This window comes from Pongo abelii, chromosome 21 (assembly GCF_028885655.2).
Source record: "Pongo abelii isolate AG06213 chromosome 21, NHGRI_mPonAbe1-v2.0_pri, whole genome shotgun sequence".
Lineage (NCBI taxonomy): Eukaryota > Metazoa > Chordata > Mammalia > Primates > Hominidae > Pongo > Pongo abelii.
This window is the reverse complement of record NC_072006.2, coordinates 50,273,077-50,291,897: the sequence shown is the minus strand read 5'-3', so window position 1 is coordinate 50,291,897 and position 18,821 is coordinate 50,273,077. Positions and strand designations below refer to the sequence as shown.

The 18,821-nt window shown below is 52.0% G+C and overlaps 1 protein-coding gene across 2 annotated transcripts; it reads right to left on the bottom strand.

Annotated features, from left to right (window-relative positions):
- Window positions 1-1,211: 1,211 nt before the first annotated feature.
- MMP9 (matrix metallopeptidase 9) lies at window positions 1,212-9,055 on the bottom strand. 2 transcript variants are annotated; one of them, XM_002830375.5, is made up of 13 exons: window positions 8,720-9,055; window positions 7,691-7,923; window positions 7,139-7,287; window positions 6,713-6,841; window positions 6,448-6,621; window positions 6,017-6,190; window positions 5,452-5,628; window positions 5,183-5,338; window positions 4,234-4,513; window positions 3,972-4,111; window positions 3,492-3,642; window positions 3,292-3,395; window positions 1,212-1,526 (listed from the first exon to the last, which is right to left on the bottom strand). In XM_002830375.5, the coding sequence occupies exons 1-13, from the start codon at window positions 8,855-8,857 to the stop codon at window positions 1,408-1,410; spliced, it is 2,124 nt and encodes a 707-aa protein (XP_002830421.3). In that variant the 5' UTR covers window positions 8,858-9,055; the 3' UTR covers window positions 1,212-1,407. The 2 variants fall into 2 exon arrangements, with proteins under 2 accessions (XP_002830421.3, XP_054397831.1); XM_054541856.1 differs by lacking the exon at window positions 8,720-9,055 and having other exon boundaries at window positions 7,691-8,310.
- Between the last annotated feature and the right edge of the window lie 9,766 nt (window positions 9,056-18,821).

Below are 18,821 nucleotides of genomic sequence, written 5' to 3'. Positions count from 1 at the left end.
GATGGCAGTAATAATAGTATCTACAAAGTAGTAGGAGTACCTATCTCATCTGGTTGTTTTATCATACAAAATGCACATAGAACAGTGCCTGGCACATAGTGCTGTACCAGGGGCAGCTACTAACATCAGGTATACGATCCGTATTTTATTTATCCACTGCCTTACTCCTGGGCACCTAGGTTATTTCCAGTTTTTCACTAACAAACAATGCTGCAATCAACATCCTTCTATGTGTTGTCTTGTGCACATATGTGAGGGTCAGAAGGTAGTTACATTTTTAGGTTTAGTGGTTCTTGGTAAATTACCCTCTAAGAAGATTGCCCCTTGCACAGGAAGAAGCTCGTTCATCCTTTCTGATTCAGTTCCAGTTCAGATGTCATCTTGACGGAGAAACATTCCTGGACCTCAACCACAACACAGACACACACACGTGCACACACACACACCATTATTGTAGAATAAAAGATTATGCACTGCACACTCCCCAAATATGATCCCACCGCCACCAGCCATAGAATTACCCTTGTAAATAGGTCAGACTCTCTGGAGGTGGAGCCTGGAGTTGCATTTTAAGCAAGTTCCAAGGGCAATCTTATGCATTCTAAAGTCTGACTCATTTCTCTATCCCCATTGCCCAGTACAGGGCCTGGCTCCATGTAGGGGCTCAATAAATGTTTGATGAATGAATAAACAGGTTGATCATTTCCTTGACTGTAAAATAGAAATAATCACATCATACTTTCCTAATAGGAATGATTGAATATGTTAACATTTACAAAGTGCCTAGAACACTTTTTTTTTTTGAGACAGAGTCTTGCTCAGTCACCCAGGCTGGAGTGCAGTGGCGTGATCTTGGCTCACTGCAAGCTCCGCCTCCCAGGTTCACGCCATTCTCCTGCCTCAGCCTCCCAAGTAGCTGGGACTACAGGCACCCACCACCACGCCCGGCTAATTTTTTCTATTTTTTTTTAGTAGAGACAGGGTTTCACCATGTTAGCCAGGGTGGTCTCAATCTCCTGACCTTGTGATCCACCTGCCTCGGCCTCCCAAAGTGCTAGGAGTGAGCCACCGTGCCCGGCCTAGAATACTTTCTGGCACACAGAAAGCACTCTATCAGTTATTTGTTTTTCTTTTTTTTTTTTTTTTTTGCACTCTATCAGTTAAATACATACATGCATACATACGTGCATACATATATAAATAAAGTCTGCTTCTAAAGGTTAGAGAATCCAAGTTTATTAGAAACACTCCAACAAAAAACGAAGGTGAGAAGAGAGGGCCCGGCCCACCTCCACTCCTCCCTGTCCTCCAGAACAGAATACCAGTTTGTATCCGGCAAACTGGCTCCTTCCCCAGGGTTGGTCCCAGTGGGGATTTACATGGCACTGTCAAAGCAGGACGGGAGCCCTAGTCCTCAGGGCACTGCAGGATGTCATAGGTCACATAGCCCACTTGGTCCACCTGGTTCAACTCACTCCGGGAACTCACGCGCCAGTAGAAGCGGTCCTGGCAGAAATAGGCTTTCTCTGCAGGAGACAGGCAGGCATGAGAGGAGTGATTCTAATTCTCCCACATATACAGAAATAGGAACAAGATCTTGACAACCATCTCTTCTGCCATTTCTAGAACTTTCTAAGGTTTTCACATATCACCTCCATCCCCCCCACCTGTGAGATGCTGTGAGGTGCTGTGAGATGCTGGAGGGCACAGACCACAGACCTCAGTGCCCAAAGCACTGCCACAGAGCCTAGCACACAGTAGGTACACCATACACATTTTGTGAATGAACTAACAAATGAATAGACCAACTATCTTAATGCTCAGAACAATTCATTCAATGCTCATTCATTGAACAAATCTGTTCATTCGTCAACAAATATTTATTGAGCACCTACTATGTGCTCTGTTCAAGATACTGGGGGTAAGCAGGAAAAAAAATGCAGGCATGATCTCAATTATCTTGGTGCTTACACTCTAGTGAGGCAAGAGACAATTAAGCAAACACATAAATAAATGAGATTGGTTTTGAAAATATAGAAAGCGGCCGGGTGTGGTGGCTCACGCCTGTAATCCCAGCACTTTGGGAGGCTGAGGTGGGTGGATCACAAGGTCAGGAGTTCAAGACCAGCCTGGCCAAGATGGTGAAACCCCATCTCTACTAAAAAATACAAAAAATTAGCCAAGCGTGGTGGCGGGCACCTGTAATCCCAGCTACTTGGGAGGCTGAGGCAGGAGAATCGCTTGAACCCGGGAGGCGGAGGTTGCAGTGAGCTGAGATCGTGCCACTGCACTCCAGTCTGGGCAACAGAGCGAAACTCCGTCTCAAAAGAAAAGAAAAGAAAGCTATGGAGAAAATAAAAACAAGTAAATAGATAATAAGCATCAAAGAAGGCCTCGTTGAAGCAATGGCCTTAGCACTGAAACCCGAAGGAAGACAGTGGGATGGCCCAGTGACAATCTAGAGGGGAAGACTTCCAGACAGAGGGAACAACTGGCACAAAGGCTCTAAGCTAGGAATGAGTTTGATCTGTTCAAAGAGCAGCCAGTGTGGGTGGAGCAGAGTAAATAACAGGAGGAGAGGGAAGAGATGAGAACACAGGCGTAGGGTGTCAGATCCTCTTAGTTTCTTTGACCTTGGAATTCATCTGGGGTCACTCCCAAGACCATTGCCCTCCACTCCTACCCCCTTCCTAATCTCATGGAATATGTTAAAGGTCCTGGACAGCCAGTATGGTTTGGGCTGGAGTGTTTATAAAGAAGATGGCAAAAAAAAATGACAGACTCAAAAAAGATTCTGGTGGCAGAAAATCTTGTTCACCTTGTCAACTGTTTGGATGTGACTGGTGAGAAAGGGAAGTCAAGTGTAATTCCAGCTATCGTCCCCATATTACAGATGGGGAAACTGAGGCTCGAAGAGTAGAGAAGCAGTGACTTGCCCAAAGTCACAGGGCTGTGAATTGTCTTATCTCTCACTGTAGCACAGTGCCTGGCACATTATCGGCACTTGATGACTGTTGTCTAATAAATGAGCTTCCATACAAACCACCTGCGTCCTGTACTGAAGGAGAAAGAGCTTCCAGCCGGGGAGGCAGGAAATCTGGGTCCTGGTCTTGGTTGCATCCCTGACTTCCTAAATGACCTGGAGAAGGCCTCTGCCTCTGCTGGGATCTTGTCTGTACTGGGGCATTTGCTTCCATTTCCAAGGGCTTTTTCTTCCTCGCTCAGAATTTGATCACTCACTAAGAGGAGCCTAGTGTGGTGTCTCACGAAGGGACCCTCCCCAGCCCTCACCTCGGTACTGGAAGACGTCGTGCGTGTCCAAAGGCACCCCGGGGAACATCCGGTCCACCTCGGTGGCGCTCCGGGGATCCACCATCTGCGCCTTCACGTCGAACCTGCGGGCAGGTGCGGAGGAGACAGATGCTGAGCCGGCTAGCGGGCGGACGGACGGCGCCCGGGCTCCCCCTGCCGGCGGCCGCGGCGGCCCTCACCTCCAGAGGCGCCGCCCGCTGAACAGCAGCATCTTCCCCCTGCCACTCCGGAGGGCCCCGGTCACCTGGGCCACGTCGGCGCCCAGGCCCAGCTTGTCCAGACGCCTCGGGCCCAGCACCGACGCGCCTGTGTACACCCACACCTGGCGCCCTGCAGGGGAGGAGGGTCACGTCGGTTTGAGGGCGCAGAGGGAGCACGTACTCTTCTAGAACGCGAGGAGGGAGATCCCGGCGAGGCCTTTCCTAGCCCGCGTGCTCGCAGTCCCTGCACCCCAGGGGCAGAGGCGCTGGGTAGAGCGACGCGAGGACGTGGAGAGGAGGGGGCAGAAACTCAGCCGCCCCTACGTTTGCTAAACTGCGTCCGCCAGGGGGCGTATTTTTCTAAAACGCACAAGACGTTTGGTGGGTTATCGATAGTCTCTTGAGCCTCCTTGACTGATGGGGATTGACGGGGCGGCGGAGGGAAAGAAGGGAACTAACCAGAGAAGAAGAAAAGCTTCTTGGAGAGCGGCTCCTCAAATACCGAGTCCAGCTTGCGGGGCAGCGCGGGCCACTTGTCGGCGATAAGGAAAGGGCCCTGCGGCCGGCTCCCCCTGCCCTCAGAGAATCGCCAGTACTTCCTGAGAACGCAAGGAGGGAAAGGACGGGCTCTAAGCCTTGGACACTGGGCCAGTGGGCGGGAAGGGACGGGCAGCCCCTCTGCCAAGGCCTCTCCCGCATCCACACAACCCTGCCTCCTCACCCATCCTTGAACAAATGCAGCTGGTTCCCGATCTCCGCGATGGCGTCGAAGATGTCCACGTTGCAGGCGTCGTCCACCGGACTCAAAGGCACAGTAGTGGCCGTAGAAGGGCCAGCAGTGGGGGGACCTGTGGGGCCAGCTGAGGGGGGACCTGTGGGGCCAGCTGTGGGGCGCTCTGAGGGGCGGACAGTGGGGGGTCCGGTGGGGCAGACCGTTGGGGGAGCCGTGGGCTGCGGTGTGGTGGTGGTTGGAGGCCGTGGCTCAGGTTCAGGGCGAGGACCTAAAAAGAGACACGGGATGAGACTCTTCCTATTCCTGCATACCTCTGTACCCCTAGAACATCTGCTCCCCTAAGCCTCTCAGTGAGGCCCCCTCTGGCACACAGGCCCCTCCTCACTCAGCCTTCCTTCCCAAACCACACGACTTTCTTCTTCTTTTTCGTTTTAAGCGACATCCTCTATGGCCCAGGATGGAGTGCAGTGGTGCAATCATAGCTCACTACAGCCTCGAACTCCTGGGCTCAAGGGATCCTCCCGCCTCAGCCTCCAGAGTAGCTAGGACTACAGACATGTGCCTTCACGCCTGGCTCATTTATTTTTTGTAGAGATGGGAGTCTGGCTATGTTGCCGAGGCTGGTCTGGAACTCCTGGGCTCAAGCAATCCTCCCGCCTTGGGTCTCCCAAAGCGCTGGGATTAGAGGCGTGAGCCACCATGCCCAGCGTAGACTGGCTTTTGAAGTCACGCCTATCTCTCTCTAGATTCTCTTTATCACCACCTCTAAGCACTGACATGGCAGCGACTGGGCCCAGGCTCTGCTTCCAGATAGACGTTGAGGTCCCACCTCTCCTGCACGCCCCGTCCCTCCCCCGACCCCCGACCCCCAATTCTTTGGTACTGTGGCACAGCCACGCCCTTTCCCCTCCTCCTCCCATCCCTGCCCCTGCCTCACCATAGAGGTGCTGGATGCCATTCACGTCGTCCTTATGCAAAGGGGGCTCCTCAGTGAAGCGGTACATAGGGTACATGAGCGCCTCCGGCACTGAGGAATGATCTAAGCCCAGCGCGTGGCCGAACTCATGCGCCGCCACGAGGAACAAACTGTATCCTGGAGGGAGAGGGAGCCTGAGACGTGAGCGCCGGGCCGAGCCCCCAGCCCTGGCCACCGCACCACCACCACTGCCGGGAACCCCAGCCCCGAAGCCTCGGGACCATGCCTACCTTGGTCCGGGCAGAAGCCCCACTTCTTGTCGCTGTCAAAGTTCGAGGTGGTAGCGCACCAGAGGCGCCCATCTCTGCGGCCCTCGCTGGTACAGGTCGAGTACTCCTTACCCAGGAAAGTGAAGGGGAAGACGCACAGCTCCCCCGCCGAGTTGCCCCCCATCACCGTCGAGTCGGCTGGAGAGACCCAAGGCCTTGGATGAGCCAGGTGGATGAGTCCAATAAGGAGCCAGGGGCCGACCCGACAGGGAGCTAGACAATCTTAGTGGCCTAGGGGGCGCTGTAGAGCACTCCTGAGAAGAGGCTAGACCCGTGGGTGGTGCCTGGGACACCAGACCAAGGAAGAGGCGGCCAGCTGAGCAGAAAAGGCCGAACCTCAGTGGCTGGGGCGGGGCCATTGGAAGTCAGGGATAGGGGTGGAAATGTGGTGTAGGTGGGCGGAGTCACGGTAGTCCTGAGGACCAATGAGAGTGGAAAGACAAACTGATGAGGGGAAGAGCCGCGTTTTGGGGGCCAATGCATGATGAGAGGGCGGGGCTGAGCGTGGTAGACAGGGCGGAGGTACCTCGGGTCGGGCAGAAGCCGAAGAGCTTGTCCTGGTCGTAGTTGGCGGTGGTGGCGCACCAGCGGTAGCCGTCGGAGCGACCGTCCGTGGTGCAGGCGGAGTAGGATTGGCCTTGGAAGATGAATGGAAACTGGCAGGGTTTCCCATCAGCATTGCCGTCCTGGGTGTAGAGTCCTGGGGCGAGGGGGAGGTGGGAAAGGGGGAGAAGGCGGAGAGAGCACATTATAACCCCCAAGTGTGTCCTGTTCTTTGACCCATGGATGGTCTGCAGTTCATCCCTCCTCTCATTATTTCTCAGATGAGAAAATTGGGCCCAGAGTCAGGGAGGGTGAATTGCAGGCCACACAGCACTAGTGGCAGAGCTGGGATTAGAACCCAGGACCATCAAGGGTGGTGGGCGCCCGCAGCCCTCGGCGCGCCCCCACACTCACTCTCGCTGGGGCAGAAGCCAAACCGGCCGTCGGTGTCGTAGTTGGCCGTGGTACTGCACCAGGGCACGCCGTCGGAGCGACCGTCGGTGGTGCAGGCAGAGTACGAACGGCCCTCGAAGGTGAAGGGGAAGTGGCAGGCCGCGCCATCTGCGTTTCCAAACCGAGTTGGAACCACTGCGGGAGGAGGGGGGACCGAAGTCAGGGCGGCGGGTGATGGGTGGGAGAGAAGAAGGGAATCAGGGGCCAGGAGGACTCAGAATCTCACCGACGCCCTTGCCCAGGGACCACAACTCGTCATCATCGAAATGGGCGTCTCCCTGAATGCCGGGGCCAGGAGGAAAGGCGTGTGCCAGGAGCCCGTCCTTCCCGTCGAAGGGATACCCGTCTCCGTGCTCTGAAGAAACAGGTCGAGAGGAAGAGGGTTAGCCGAGTACTGTTGCGCAGATTGTGCGCTGCCCAAGGCAAGGGCTCCGAAATAAGTGCAGGCTGAAATCCCGCCTGCGCGAAGCTCTCCCAGCCTGGCGCCCTGGCCCTCTGCACTGTCTGGCAGGAGGGGCCGTGTAAGCCAGGGCAGCGCGGGCAGGCAAGAGGAAGCCGGGGCCACTGCTCCACGCTTCCTCCACGCTCTCCGTGGTCCTCCCTTCCCTGACCCCACCCAAGTCTCCTGGATTTTCCCTCCTGACGTTCTCACCCGCGACACCAAACTGGATGACGATGTCTGCGTCCCGGCTGTACACGCGAGTGAAGTTGAGCGGCGTCACCGCGCTCCACAGCGCGAAGGCGCGGGCAAAGGCGTCGTCAATCACCGCCCGCGGCAAGTCTTCCGAGTAGTTTTGGATCCTGTAGGGTAAGAGCCAGAGGAAGGAGGTCAGAAGTGAAAGGCTGGAGCGGGGCAGCAGGGACACCCCATATCGCAGTGACTTCAACATACACAATGCTCCCTGCCGTCCATGCTCTCATCTATAAATCGCTTCCAGACTGTTTTTTTATTTGTTTTGTTTTGTTTTGTTTTGTTTTTTTGTCTACTTAGACCTTCACAATGGCCCTGGCAGGAGGACTTGGATTGCAAGAGCCATTTCCCTGAAGGAAAAACAGAGGCTCAGAGGTGGAGACACTCCCCCGGGGCCACACATTAACTAGTGAAACCCAGGGACGCGTCCAAGACAGGACATGTTCACCGCTGGCCCAAGAGCCAGACCCGGCCTCCCCGCCCCACCCCGCTGCCCCCACGGCCCCGGCTCACCAATAAGTGATGTCGCGGTGGTGCCACTTGAGGTCGCCCTCAAAGGTTTGGAATCTGCCCAGGTCTGGGACCCCGCACCGTGGGGTTCGCATGGCCTTCAGCGTGGCGCTGTCCAGCTCACCCGTCTCGGGCAGGGACAGTTGCTTCTGGAGAAGCAGCAGCGCAGGCCCCAGAGATTTCGACTCTCCGCGCATCTCTGCCACCCGAGTGTAACCATAGCGGTACAGGTATTCCTGTGGATGAAAGGACACACACATTCCAGATCTCTGACCCCTTTCTCTGCCCAGCTGGGGCCAGGAATCCCTCCAGACACTCATGGAGGAAGTCTTTTTTCTTTTTTTTTGGAGAGATGGTATCAGCCCACTGCAGCCTGGACCTCCTGGACTCAAGCGATCCTCCCATCTCAGCCTTCTGCATAGCTGGAACTGCAGGTGCACATCACTGTGCCTGGCTATTTCTTTAATTTTTTTGTGGAGACGGGATCTTACTATGTTGCCTAGGCTGGGCTCAAACTCCTGAGCTCGAGCGATCCTACCGCCTCGGCCTCCCAAAGTGCTGGGATTACAGGTGTGAGCCATCACGCCCAGCAGGGACCAGCATTTAATAAAGCATTAAATGCTTTCCAGACACCAGTGTTTTCTGACCACCCAGGGATCTCCCCTCCTTAGACATCCTCAGCTCCTTCTCACCCCTGGATGCTTCTAGCCCATTTCTACCCCACAGCTGCATAAGGTTTGCCCCTGTTCACTCCCAGCCTATGCTTACCCCAGAACCCTCCAGTGTCTCCCCCACCCCAAACCATTTCCCATTTTCCACCTAGGAAAGCCCCATTGGCCATTTCTGGCCATCACTGCTCAAAGCCTCCACAAGACCCCCCATTGCCTAACCCTGGACACCTCTGTTCTTCAGATATGCCCATCACCACAAATACACCCCTAAAGCATCTCCTCTGAGGCCCTGCATCCTCTCTGGGACACTCAACACCCTCCCGGACAGCCCTCCCCAACTCTAGACTAGGTGTTTGCCCACCTCTGCCAGCTGCCTGTCTGTGAGATTGGTTCTCAGGTCTCCAGGGAAGAGCACAAGGGTGGACTGGTGCCGTCTGGGGGCAGCAAAGCAGCAGCCCAGCACCAGGAGCGCCAGGACCAGGGGCTGCCAGAGGCTCATGGTGAGGGCAGAGGTGTCTGACTGCAGCTGCTGTTGTGGGGGCTTTAAGGAGGCGCTCCTGTGACCCCACCCCTCCTTGACAGGCAAGTGCTGACTCAGGGTACAGGGTGTGTGTGTGTGTGTGTGTGTGTGTGTGTGTGTGTGTGTGTGTGTGTGTGTGTGTGTGTGTGTGTGGCAGCCCCAGCATGAGAAAGGGCTTACACCACCTCCTCCTCTCTCCACTGCCCGCAGTCTCCACTGCCAAGTCAGGCAAGACCCCAGACCCACAGGAAACCGCAGGCCCTCAGGGGAGGGGTAGGGTTTTGCAAACTGCAGAGCTTGTGGGAACTATATGAAAGGAAGGGAGGGGGATGAAGCTGGAGGGATCCCCCATCCCTTGGTCTGAAAGTCTCCAGTGGTCAGCCAAGGGAAAGTGATGGAAGACTCCCTGACACTTCTTTCTGAATCTAATGATCCCCCTGGCCCATCCTTGGCCTTTTGCAGCACCCCCCTCCCAGGTCAGATCTCCTCCCCAAACCCCTCCCCACCCTCCAGGCTCTGTCCTCTTTTTCCCTCCCTGACAGCCTTCTTTGACTCAGCTTCCTCTCCCTGCTTCCTCTGGGGGCGGAAGGAATGGGCTCTGCTAGGCAGGGCTGGGGAATTCCACTGGGGCAACCCCCTGTCTTCGGCAGGCTGAATCTTCAGGTTAGTAAAGGGGAGAGTAGCAGCCTCTAGAAAACAGCAGACATGGCTTTACTGTCTTCCTTCAGGACCTGGGGCAAATGTCCTACCACTTTGAATGTGTTTCCTCAGCTGTAAAAAAAAAAAAATGGGGAGCGGGGGGCTCTTTGTCCCTAAATTGATGTGAGGACAAAATGAGATCAAACATGTAAAATGTTTAGTACACTGTAGGTTGTAAGTCTGCAACGGATGGCGGTGATTGGTTTTAATTACCAAGGCCAAGACCCAAGATTCAGGGCCAGGTATGGTGGCTCGTTCCTGTAATCTTAGCACTTTGGGAGGCCAAGGTGGGAGGATTGCTTGAGCCCAGAAAGAAGGTCAAGGATACAGGGAGCCATGATTATATCACTGCACTCCAGCCTGGGCGACAGAGCGAGACCCTGCCAAAAGATCATGATTCTAACTTGGAATCAGCAGACCAGGTTATTGGCCTCTAAGCTGCAGTGTAACCTGGAGTAAATGCCTTCCCCTTTATCAGCTTAGGATTCTTCAACTGCAAATTGGGGCAGGATATGGGGGAAAATAATCTATAGGAGCCCTTTCAGTTCTCCAGCCCTGCTCCATGCAGCCAAATCTCCAGCCCCAATTATCACACTTATGCCAAACCTCCCTCCCAAGCCTCCCACACCAGCAGCCTCCCTCCCTCCTTTCCTCCTAGCCAGCCGGTGTCAGGCAGGGTCTATATTCACCTTCTTCAAAGCCCTATTTGGGAAAAACATGCTAACAACTCAACAAGCTGTATTTATTTACTTTATTTTATTTTTGGGGGGTGTAGTGTCACCCAGGCTGGAGTGCAGTGGCGTGATCTCGGCTCACTGCAACCTCTGCCTCCTGGGTTCAAGCAATTCTCCTGCTTCAGCCTCCCGAGTAGCTGGTATTATAGGCGTGCGCCACCATGCCTGGCTAAATTTTTTGTATTTTTAGTAGACATAGGGTTTCACTACGTTGACCAGGCTGCTTTCGAACTTCTGACTCAAGTGATCTGCCCACCTGGCCTCCCAAAGTGCTAGGATTACAGGCATGAGCCATGGCGCCCGGCCCAACAAGTTGTATTTAAAGGGCCTACTATGTGCCAGGCATTTTATATGCTTATCTAATAAATGAGACTGTGAGATGGAGATAATTAACTTCCTTTACAGAAAAGTTGAAATTCTAAAGTTCACTAACCAATGAACATCTGCTTTGCAGTCACGAAGTCCTGGATTTCCATCCCAGCTCTGCCATTTTCCAGCTATGTGACCTTGGGCAAGTCACTTTACCTCTGAACCATAATAATAATAATGCATTTTTTGAGATTTACTGTGTCAAGCACCATAATAAGTTCTCTATAAGCCTCTCGTTTCATCCGCACCACCTGTAAGGTAAGTTTAATGAGTATCCCTCCTGTTTTCAGAGGGGGAAACTAAGGCTCAGAGAGTTAAGGAATTTGCCTGTGATCACAGAGCGAGTTAATCCACAGAACTAGGGTTCAAGCCCAGAACTGCCTGGTTCTGAAGCTTTTCACCTTTATTACCATTTACAGGGAACTGTGATGACCCAGGTATAGAAGTGGGTAGGTGGATGCGGTGACAGGGGCAGCACATAAAACCTGGATCCTTCTCCTCTGGTCCCCTGCTACCCACTGAAGGTAAGAGAGGAGGCCCAGGCATTTAGGGAATCAGAGGCTAGGACAGGAGGAACTAGATTCTAGACTCGGGAATGTGAGGTCATAGAGTAATATGATTTTAGAGGAAGAGATCCTCCAATCTGGAGGATCTTCATCTGGGTGGCAGACACGGGCTTTTAGGAAAATCCATTAACTACCCCCGACTTGCCATCAATGGTACCAAATATGACATACGAATACATATTTATGTATGTATGTCACATATCTCAAACTTAGAACTATTGACACTTGGGGCTGTCGTGTGCATTGTAGGATGTTTAGCAGCATCCCTGACCTCTACCCACTGGATGCCAGTAGCACCTCCCCCTGCCAGTTGTGACAACCAGAAATGTTACCAAACATTGCCAAATGTACCCTGGGTGAGTGGGAGGGGCAGATTCACCCCCAGCTACTGGTATATGTTGATTTTTCTATGTAAAGGGTCTAAAACTTTTATCAGATACTCAAACCATTGTTGATGATCTTCAAACCTTTTAAAGACCATTTATTCAACACATTCTTGTTGAGTTTTTCTAGGCCAGTCATTATGCTAAGAATTGGGAATACAAGTAGTGACCAAGATAGCCTTTGTCTCATTGTTCATGGATCTGAGAGTTCAGCATGGGGAGAAATTGAATGAATAATTAATTACCAGAGAGTCAGGCATCACGAAAGGAAAGTGTATTTTTGTATTCCAATCACCCTCATCATGCAATGAGGAAACTGAGGCTCAGAGTGGTCACAGAGCAAGAGCCTGCACTCTGGAGCCAGGCTGCCTAAGTTCGAATCTCAGCTCTGCCACTGACTTGCTGTGTGACGGGGCAATTGACACAACATTTCAGTGCCTCAGTTTCCCCATCTGTAAAATTGGAGTAATAATAGTGCTTCCTTCATGGGGTGGTTGTAAGGCTCAACGTGTTAGCAAATATAAAGTGCCTGGCACATGGTAATAAGTGTTCACTGCTATGCTAATTAGGACCACCTTCAGGATAGCAGCTGTTTTTTACCAAATGGGAGCAGGGAGAGAGCAGCCAGGAAATCCAGATCTTGATTCCTGGAGTCAATCCAAATAAGAATCCTCCTTTTCTTAACATCCCCCCCCACTCCCATCAACTTCCTCCTTTACCTCCTGGCTCCCCAACCCCCATCAAGGGGAACTTGGACAGAGCTTGGCTTTCAACACTGCAGTGGCAGGAAGTGGTTCTGGTTACCACATCCCCTTCCCCGCTTCCCCCAGCCTCTCTTTTTAATACCACAACAGAGTTAAGCCAAGACCCTGGGAGTGCAGGCAGAGAACAGGATATACCCTCAAGCAGAGTCATAGCTTGGACTCTAAGCTCCTCACTGAGATAGCTCCATCAGGATGGGGAGGGTGCTGACCCCAGAGCCCTGAATCACTAGCTGGATGAGACAGCCCTGCAGGCCACTATTAATAACAGGACCCCAGACCAGGGTCAGCCTCACGAGATGAGGAATCTGTCCCGCTGTCTAGGATGGGGGAACTCCAAGCCTCTTTCTCCCAAACCTGCCAGAGAGGGGAGGGGCAGCCACGCCAGAGAGGCTCTGGCAGGATGTGGAGGAGACACTGAAGTCTGAGATGAAGTAGAAAGGTGTGTATCCTGCAAGACATTGCCTCAGGGGAGAGCATCACTCAAGTACCCCACCCCCAACCCACAAAGACACCTGCCATCCCTAGCTTCAGGGGAATGGCAATTCCCACACTGACTCTTAGAGTCCCTATTAACACCAAGTCACACCTCCCACTTATCTGTACTGAGCAGCATCAGTAAGGAAGCCATAGGGCATAAATTTTGGAATCAGACCTCCTGGGTTCATATTCTAGTACCTATCATTTAAGGGCTGTGGGACTTTAGGCAAATCACTTGACCTCCCTATGCCTCCATTTTCTCATTTGTAAAGTGGGGAAAGAAGCAGACCTCATTTGGAGGTATTGTAGTGGGGATTAAATGTTATTATACATTGCAAATTCTCAGCACAGTGCCTGGTTCTTAGCAGGTACACACACACACACACACACACACACACACACACACACACAGTTTGACTATTATGATTCTATTACTCTAATGCTCTCATCTCAACTTTGCAAATTAACATTCATACCCATGGCTCAGAGAAGTGCTTTAAGTTGCTCACGGTCACACAGCTGGTGAGTGACCAGCTGCCTAGGCCTTCTGACTCCCAATCCCGTGCTAAGATCAGGTCACTGGCTCTAGCAAAAAGGAAGTCTGTGGGGGCAGCAGTCTAGGGGCAGGGACGGGTGGTTGCCCAGAAGCCAGACTGGAGGAGTTATGTTTAGGAACAAACAGAGGGAACAGATGTGAGTTATTTGGCTGAAATCTTTAGGAAAAAAAGTTGGAGATAAAAAAGGAAAATAAGAGTGAGGTAGCTGGTAGGGCAGAGAACAGTCAAGTGGCGGTTTTTTTGTTTTTTGGGGGTTTTTTTTGAGTCAGGGTCTCACTCTGTCACCCAGGCTGGAGTGCAATGATGTGATCTAGGCTCACTGCAGCCTCTGCCTCCGAGTTCAAGCCATCCTCCCACCTCAGCCTTCCCAGTATCTGGGACTACAGTTGTGCTCCATCAAGCTCAGCTAATTTTTGGGTTTTTTTTGTAGAGACAGGGTTTCACCATGTTGCCCAGGCTGGTCTTAAATTCCTGGCCTCAAGCAGTCCACCCACCTCGGCCTCTCAAAGTGCTGAGATTACGTGCATGAGCCACCGTGCCCAGCCTCAAGTGGAGTTTTATTTAAGGTGAGAAGTTCTTGTCTATAAGAAGCGATGGTGCTGTGCAGGGAGAGATGTGAAAACGGAGGTGAAAGAGAATGGGCCTGGGACCAGTTCCTTCGACATTGGGTTGCCACTGGCAGGTAAGAATATGCTTGGGGTCCCAGCAAAGCAGGCGCAGTCCCAAAATACACATTTAAAATATTGATTTTGACCGGGTGCGGTGGCTGACACCTGTAATCCCAGCACTTTAGGAGGCAGAGGCAGGTGGATCACCTATGATCAGGAGTTGAAGACCAGCCTGGCCAACATGGTGAAACCCCATTTCTACTAAAAACACAAAAATAAGCTGGGCATGGTGGTGCATGCCTGTAATCCCAGCTACTCGGGAGACTGAGGCAGGAGAATCACTTGAACCCAGGAGGCAGAGGTTGCGGTGAGCTGAGATCGCGCTACTGCACTCCAGCCTGGGCGACAGAGCGAGACTCCGGAGACTGTGTCTCCAAATAAATAAATAAAATAAAATATTGTTTTTGATATTTGGAAAAAATCCTCAAAGTAGCCAGCTTGGGAAAAAAATATCAGTTCTCTATTGTTCTTTTTATGAAGTCATTTCAGGGTTTAGTGTTGTTTTACTTTGGACAACAGATGGGAGAGGCACAGTATTTTCAGTAATCACAGCCACTAAAGGTGTAAATCTGATCCTGCTCACAATGGGGAAGAGGTGGGAAGAGGACTTAATCTTTGAGAAATCCAATGTTAAGCATTCAGCGAGGGCTCAGTCCCTGCTGGACAAATGGATGGAGAGAGCCCTGGGGAATGGCTCAGGAGGGAGAAGTCCATGCAGCACACAGGGAAACCGGCACATAGTTTGACTCTTTTCCAAGCCTGGGTTGAGCCTCTACTCTTGGCCCAGCCCACTTTCTCATACATCTTCCAGTTCAATGGTTCTCAAACTGTAGTCCCAGGACCAGAAGCCTCTGCAGCACCTGAGAACTTAGAAACACAAATCCTCCCCACCCCAGAACGATTGAATCAGCAACTCCGGGGTGGGGCCCAGAAATCTTTGACCTAACAAGCCAAAGTTTTTGTTTGTTTGTTTGTTTTTGACACGGAGTCTCGCTCTGTCTCCCAGGCTGGAGTGCAGTGGTACGATCTCGACTCACTGCAACCTCCACCTCCTGGGTTCAAGCAATTCTTCTGCCTCAGCCTCTTGAGTAGCTGGGACTACAGGGGCCCGCCACCATGCCCGGCTAATTTTTGTATTTTTTAGTAGAGACGGGGTTTCACCATATTGGCCAGGCTGGTCTTGAACTCCTGACCTCGTGATCTGCCCACCTCAGCCTCCCAAAGTGCTGGGATTACAGGCGTGAGCCACCACACCTGGCCTTTTTTTTTTTTTTTTTTTTTGAGACAGAGTCTTGTTCTGTCACCCGGGCTGGAGGGCAGTGGCATGATCTCAGCTCACTGCAACCTCTACCTCCCAGGTTCAAGCAATTCTCCTGCTTCAGCCTTTTGAGCAACTGGGACTACAGGTACGTGTGGCCATGTCCGGCTAATTTTTGTATTTTTAGTAGAGACGGGGTCTCACTATGTTGGCCAGGCTGGTCTCGAACTCCTGACCTCAGGTGATCCACTGGCCTCGGCCTCCCAAAGTGCTGGAATTACAAGCATGAGCTACTGCGCCCAGCCCAGCCAAGTGATTCTGGTGCATACTGAGTTTGCCACCTCTGCTGTAGTGCAGCTTCATCCCTACGCTGATAGGGAGGGCATTTGACCCCATTTCCAGATGAGGAAACTGAGGCTCAGAGAAATGAAGCCACTTGTCCAAAAGCCACACAACTCATACCAAAATCAAGTGGGAATCTAGGCCTTTCTGATTATATAAAGCGGGTGCTTCTCACTACAATATTATAACGGGGGGTGATGTTCAAATATTTAACAACCAGGTCCTCAGGAGCCCTAACTAATCAGAACTGATTAGGTCCAGGGTCTGGGGAGATGGGGAGGGTGATGCTTTGAACTTAGAAAGTTCAAAGCAGCCCCAGTTACAAGTGGATGGGGAAATATGTCAGTATTTTATTTTTGAGACAGGGTCTTGCTCTGTTGCCCAAGCTGGAGTGCAGTGGCACAATCACGGCTCACTGCAACCTGTGCCTCCCAGGCTCAGGCGATCCTCCCACCTCTGCCTCCCAAGTAGTTGGGACCACAGGCACGCTCCACCATGCCTGGCTAGTTTTTGCAATTTTTATAGAGATGGGTTTGCCATGTTGCCCAGGCTGGTCTCAAAATCTGGGGCTCAAGGGATCCACCTGCCTCGGCTTCCCAAAGTACTGGGATTACAGGCATGAGCCACTGCACCCAGCCATATTTCAGTATTTTTACAACCAGTGCTGCTATACCAGTGCATACTGGCTGCACACCAATCCTCCGGTCCCCTTCCTAGAAGGAGGGTCTCCTGAAGCTGGCACTGGGTGGTGGGCCTGCAGCTAACGATAGCCCCAAAGCAAGCACAGGTATAACAAGTGTCTCGTGGGAATCCTGTTCAGCAATGCTTCTCAAATTTGATTGCACATTGGATTCACTCAGGATTTTCTTTTGAATACTAATGCCTGACTTTCACCTCCCCTCCTATAGATTCTGACTTAATTGGTCTAGGGTGCAGCCTGAGCATTGGGAATTTTTTTTAAGCCTCAGTGATTCTAATATGCAGGAAGGGTTAATAACATTGCTATACAGGGCCCCGGAACCTGTAAGAATCTCCAGATTAAGAATGACTGGTTAGTGTCAGTATTTCCTAAGGCCAGGGACTTTTAAAAAACAAAGGTTCTCAAGAGATTCTGGTTTAGTAATCAGTATGATCTGGAAGTAGATGTTAGCAAGCTCCTTCGGTTTAGAAATCACTGATAGGGACAGCCGCTGCTGGCTGTGTTCACTGAGAGGTTCAGAGATCCTACCCCCTTTCTCCCACCCACCCCCAACATAGTTGAAGCAATTGAGAACACTTTACCAGGAAGTATCCAGAACCAATTTCTGCAGCTCTTCCTTCCCCTGTGCTGCGGAGACATTGCTTCAAAGAACACGCTCTATAAAAGAGCCCAAGACACCCTCCCAGGAGAGTCATTTCCGACTGTGCTGCTGCAGAGCCCCAGGGCTGCAGGCTGGGCTGGGCCTGCTCTGATTGCCTGTTCTTCCCATTAATCCTGGGACACCCTCATTTAGATGCGATCTGCATACATTTGCATATTAAATTCCAGTGCCCCCTCCCATTCCCCCCACCCCTGTGGCATGTTAGGGGAAAACAAAAACTAATGTAGTCACAAAGCCTGCTGAGATGTGTTCGAACCTGAACTTCACGCAGCGCTGGGACTTTGATACACCTGAAGCCGGGGGCGCTGGGATGCAGAGAAGATGGCACAGTCTCTGCATGGATGCAAGGAAGGCCAGCGGAAGGGAAGCACTCGAAGCTTCCCAGGGTCTGGAAGTAGCAGTTCCAGCCCAGCTCCTGATGAGAGGCAATGCGGGATTTCTCCAATGGGAAAACACGGGGAGCACGTGGAGAGAGGGCGGGTGAGGTTCATGGGGGACTGGTTTGGAGACCATCCATAAGGCTCTCTCAGCTCCAACCATGGGCTCCATAAAGAGGCCAACTAGGTGACAGCTGGTGCAGTGGAAGGGGCTAGATGCTGGAATCTGGCAGACCTGGATTTGGATTTGCACTGTGTGACCTTGGGGAAATGACTTTCCCTCCCTGAACCTCAGTTTCTTCATCTTTGTAATGGGAGTTAAAATTAAGCTCATTATATGGTCATGGGAGTCATGTCTTTAACCAGTCATGGAGTTATCTTTCTCAAGTCTCTTCTGAGATTGGGAGGGAATCTGCTAATGAGTGAGTCTTGGCGGGTGGAGGGGCTCCAGAAATCTACACCTGCATGACAAACGGCCTCGAAATTTAAAGGCTCTGAAACAATTTATTGTGACTGTATCTCACTATTCTGTGGGTCAGAAATTTGGACAGAACACAGCAGGGCTGCTCCTTCTGCTCTGATGCCTGAGGCCTCAGCTGGGGGAGTCAGCTGGTGGCTCTGTGTGGACTGGAAAGTCCAAGGTGTTTTACTCCCATTCCTGGATGGATTCATCATGTTTTTATTTTTTATTTTTTGAGTCAGAGTCTCACTTTGTCTCCCAGGCTGGAGTGCAGTGGCACGAACGTAGCTCATGGCAGCCCCTAACTCCTGGGCTTAAGTGATCCTCCCGCCCCAGCCTCCTGAGTAGCTGCTACTACAGGCATGCGCCACCACACCCAGCAAATGTTTTGTTTGTTTTTGGCAGAGATCGGGTCTCACTATGTTGCTCAGGTTTGTGTCAAACTCCTGGGCTCAAGTGATACTCCTGCCTCAGCCTCCAAAAGTGCTGGGATTGCAGGTGTGAGCCACCATGCCTGGCCTATTAATCATGTTTTTTCTTTTCTGTATTTTATGATGCTTTGACATCCGGGGGCCTTATGGACCCGAAGAGGGACTGCCCCTCCTAGGGATAGCTAATTCCTAGAGATGGCAATCTTGCCTGGGAGCACCTCTTAATGTGCAAACCAACCAATCTTGAGTCCATAACCTCCATCCACCTCCTACCTCCTTTTATCAGCTCCTGCAATTCAGGATGCTATCCCCCATTCTAGATCACCCTGCTTAGGTACTAGACAACTAGGGACCACCCCTATAGCCCAGAACCCAAGGGAATTGTTCAAGCTAGCCAATCCTAAACCCATCCAGCTCGTCTACCCTGCCTTGCCTATTCCTTCCCACCAAAATCACAATGAAGACTCTGGCCCACACTTCCCCCTCCCCCTTCTGCT

Bases quoted from the DNA above. Each gene is read 5' to 3' on its own strand.
- MMP9 (XM_054541856.1), bottom strand. From the start codon at position 8,268: ATGGCTCACACCTGTAATCCCAGCACTTTGGGAGGCCGAGGCGGTAGG. The intron at 6,622-6,712 runs GTGAGATTCTGA...CTCCTCCCGCAG, and splicing joins GTCCCTGGGCAAGGGCGTCG to TGGTTCCAACTCGGTTTGGA. The intron at 5,339-5,451 runs GTAGGCATGGTC...CTCTCCCTCCAG, and splicing joins GGGCTTCTGCCCGGACCAAG to GATACAGTTTGTTCCTCGTG.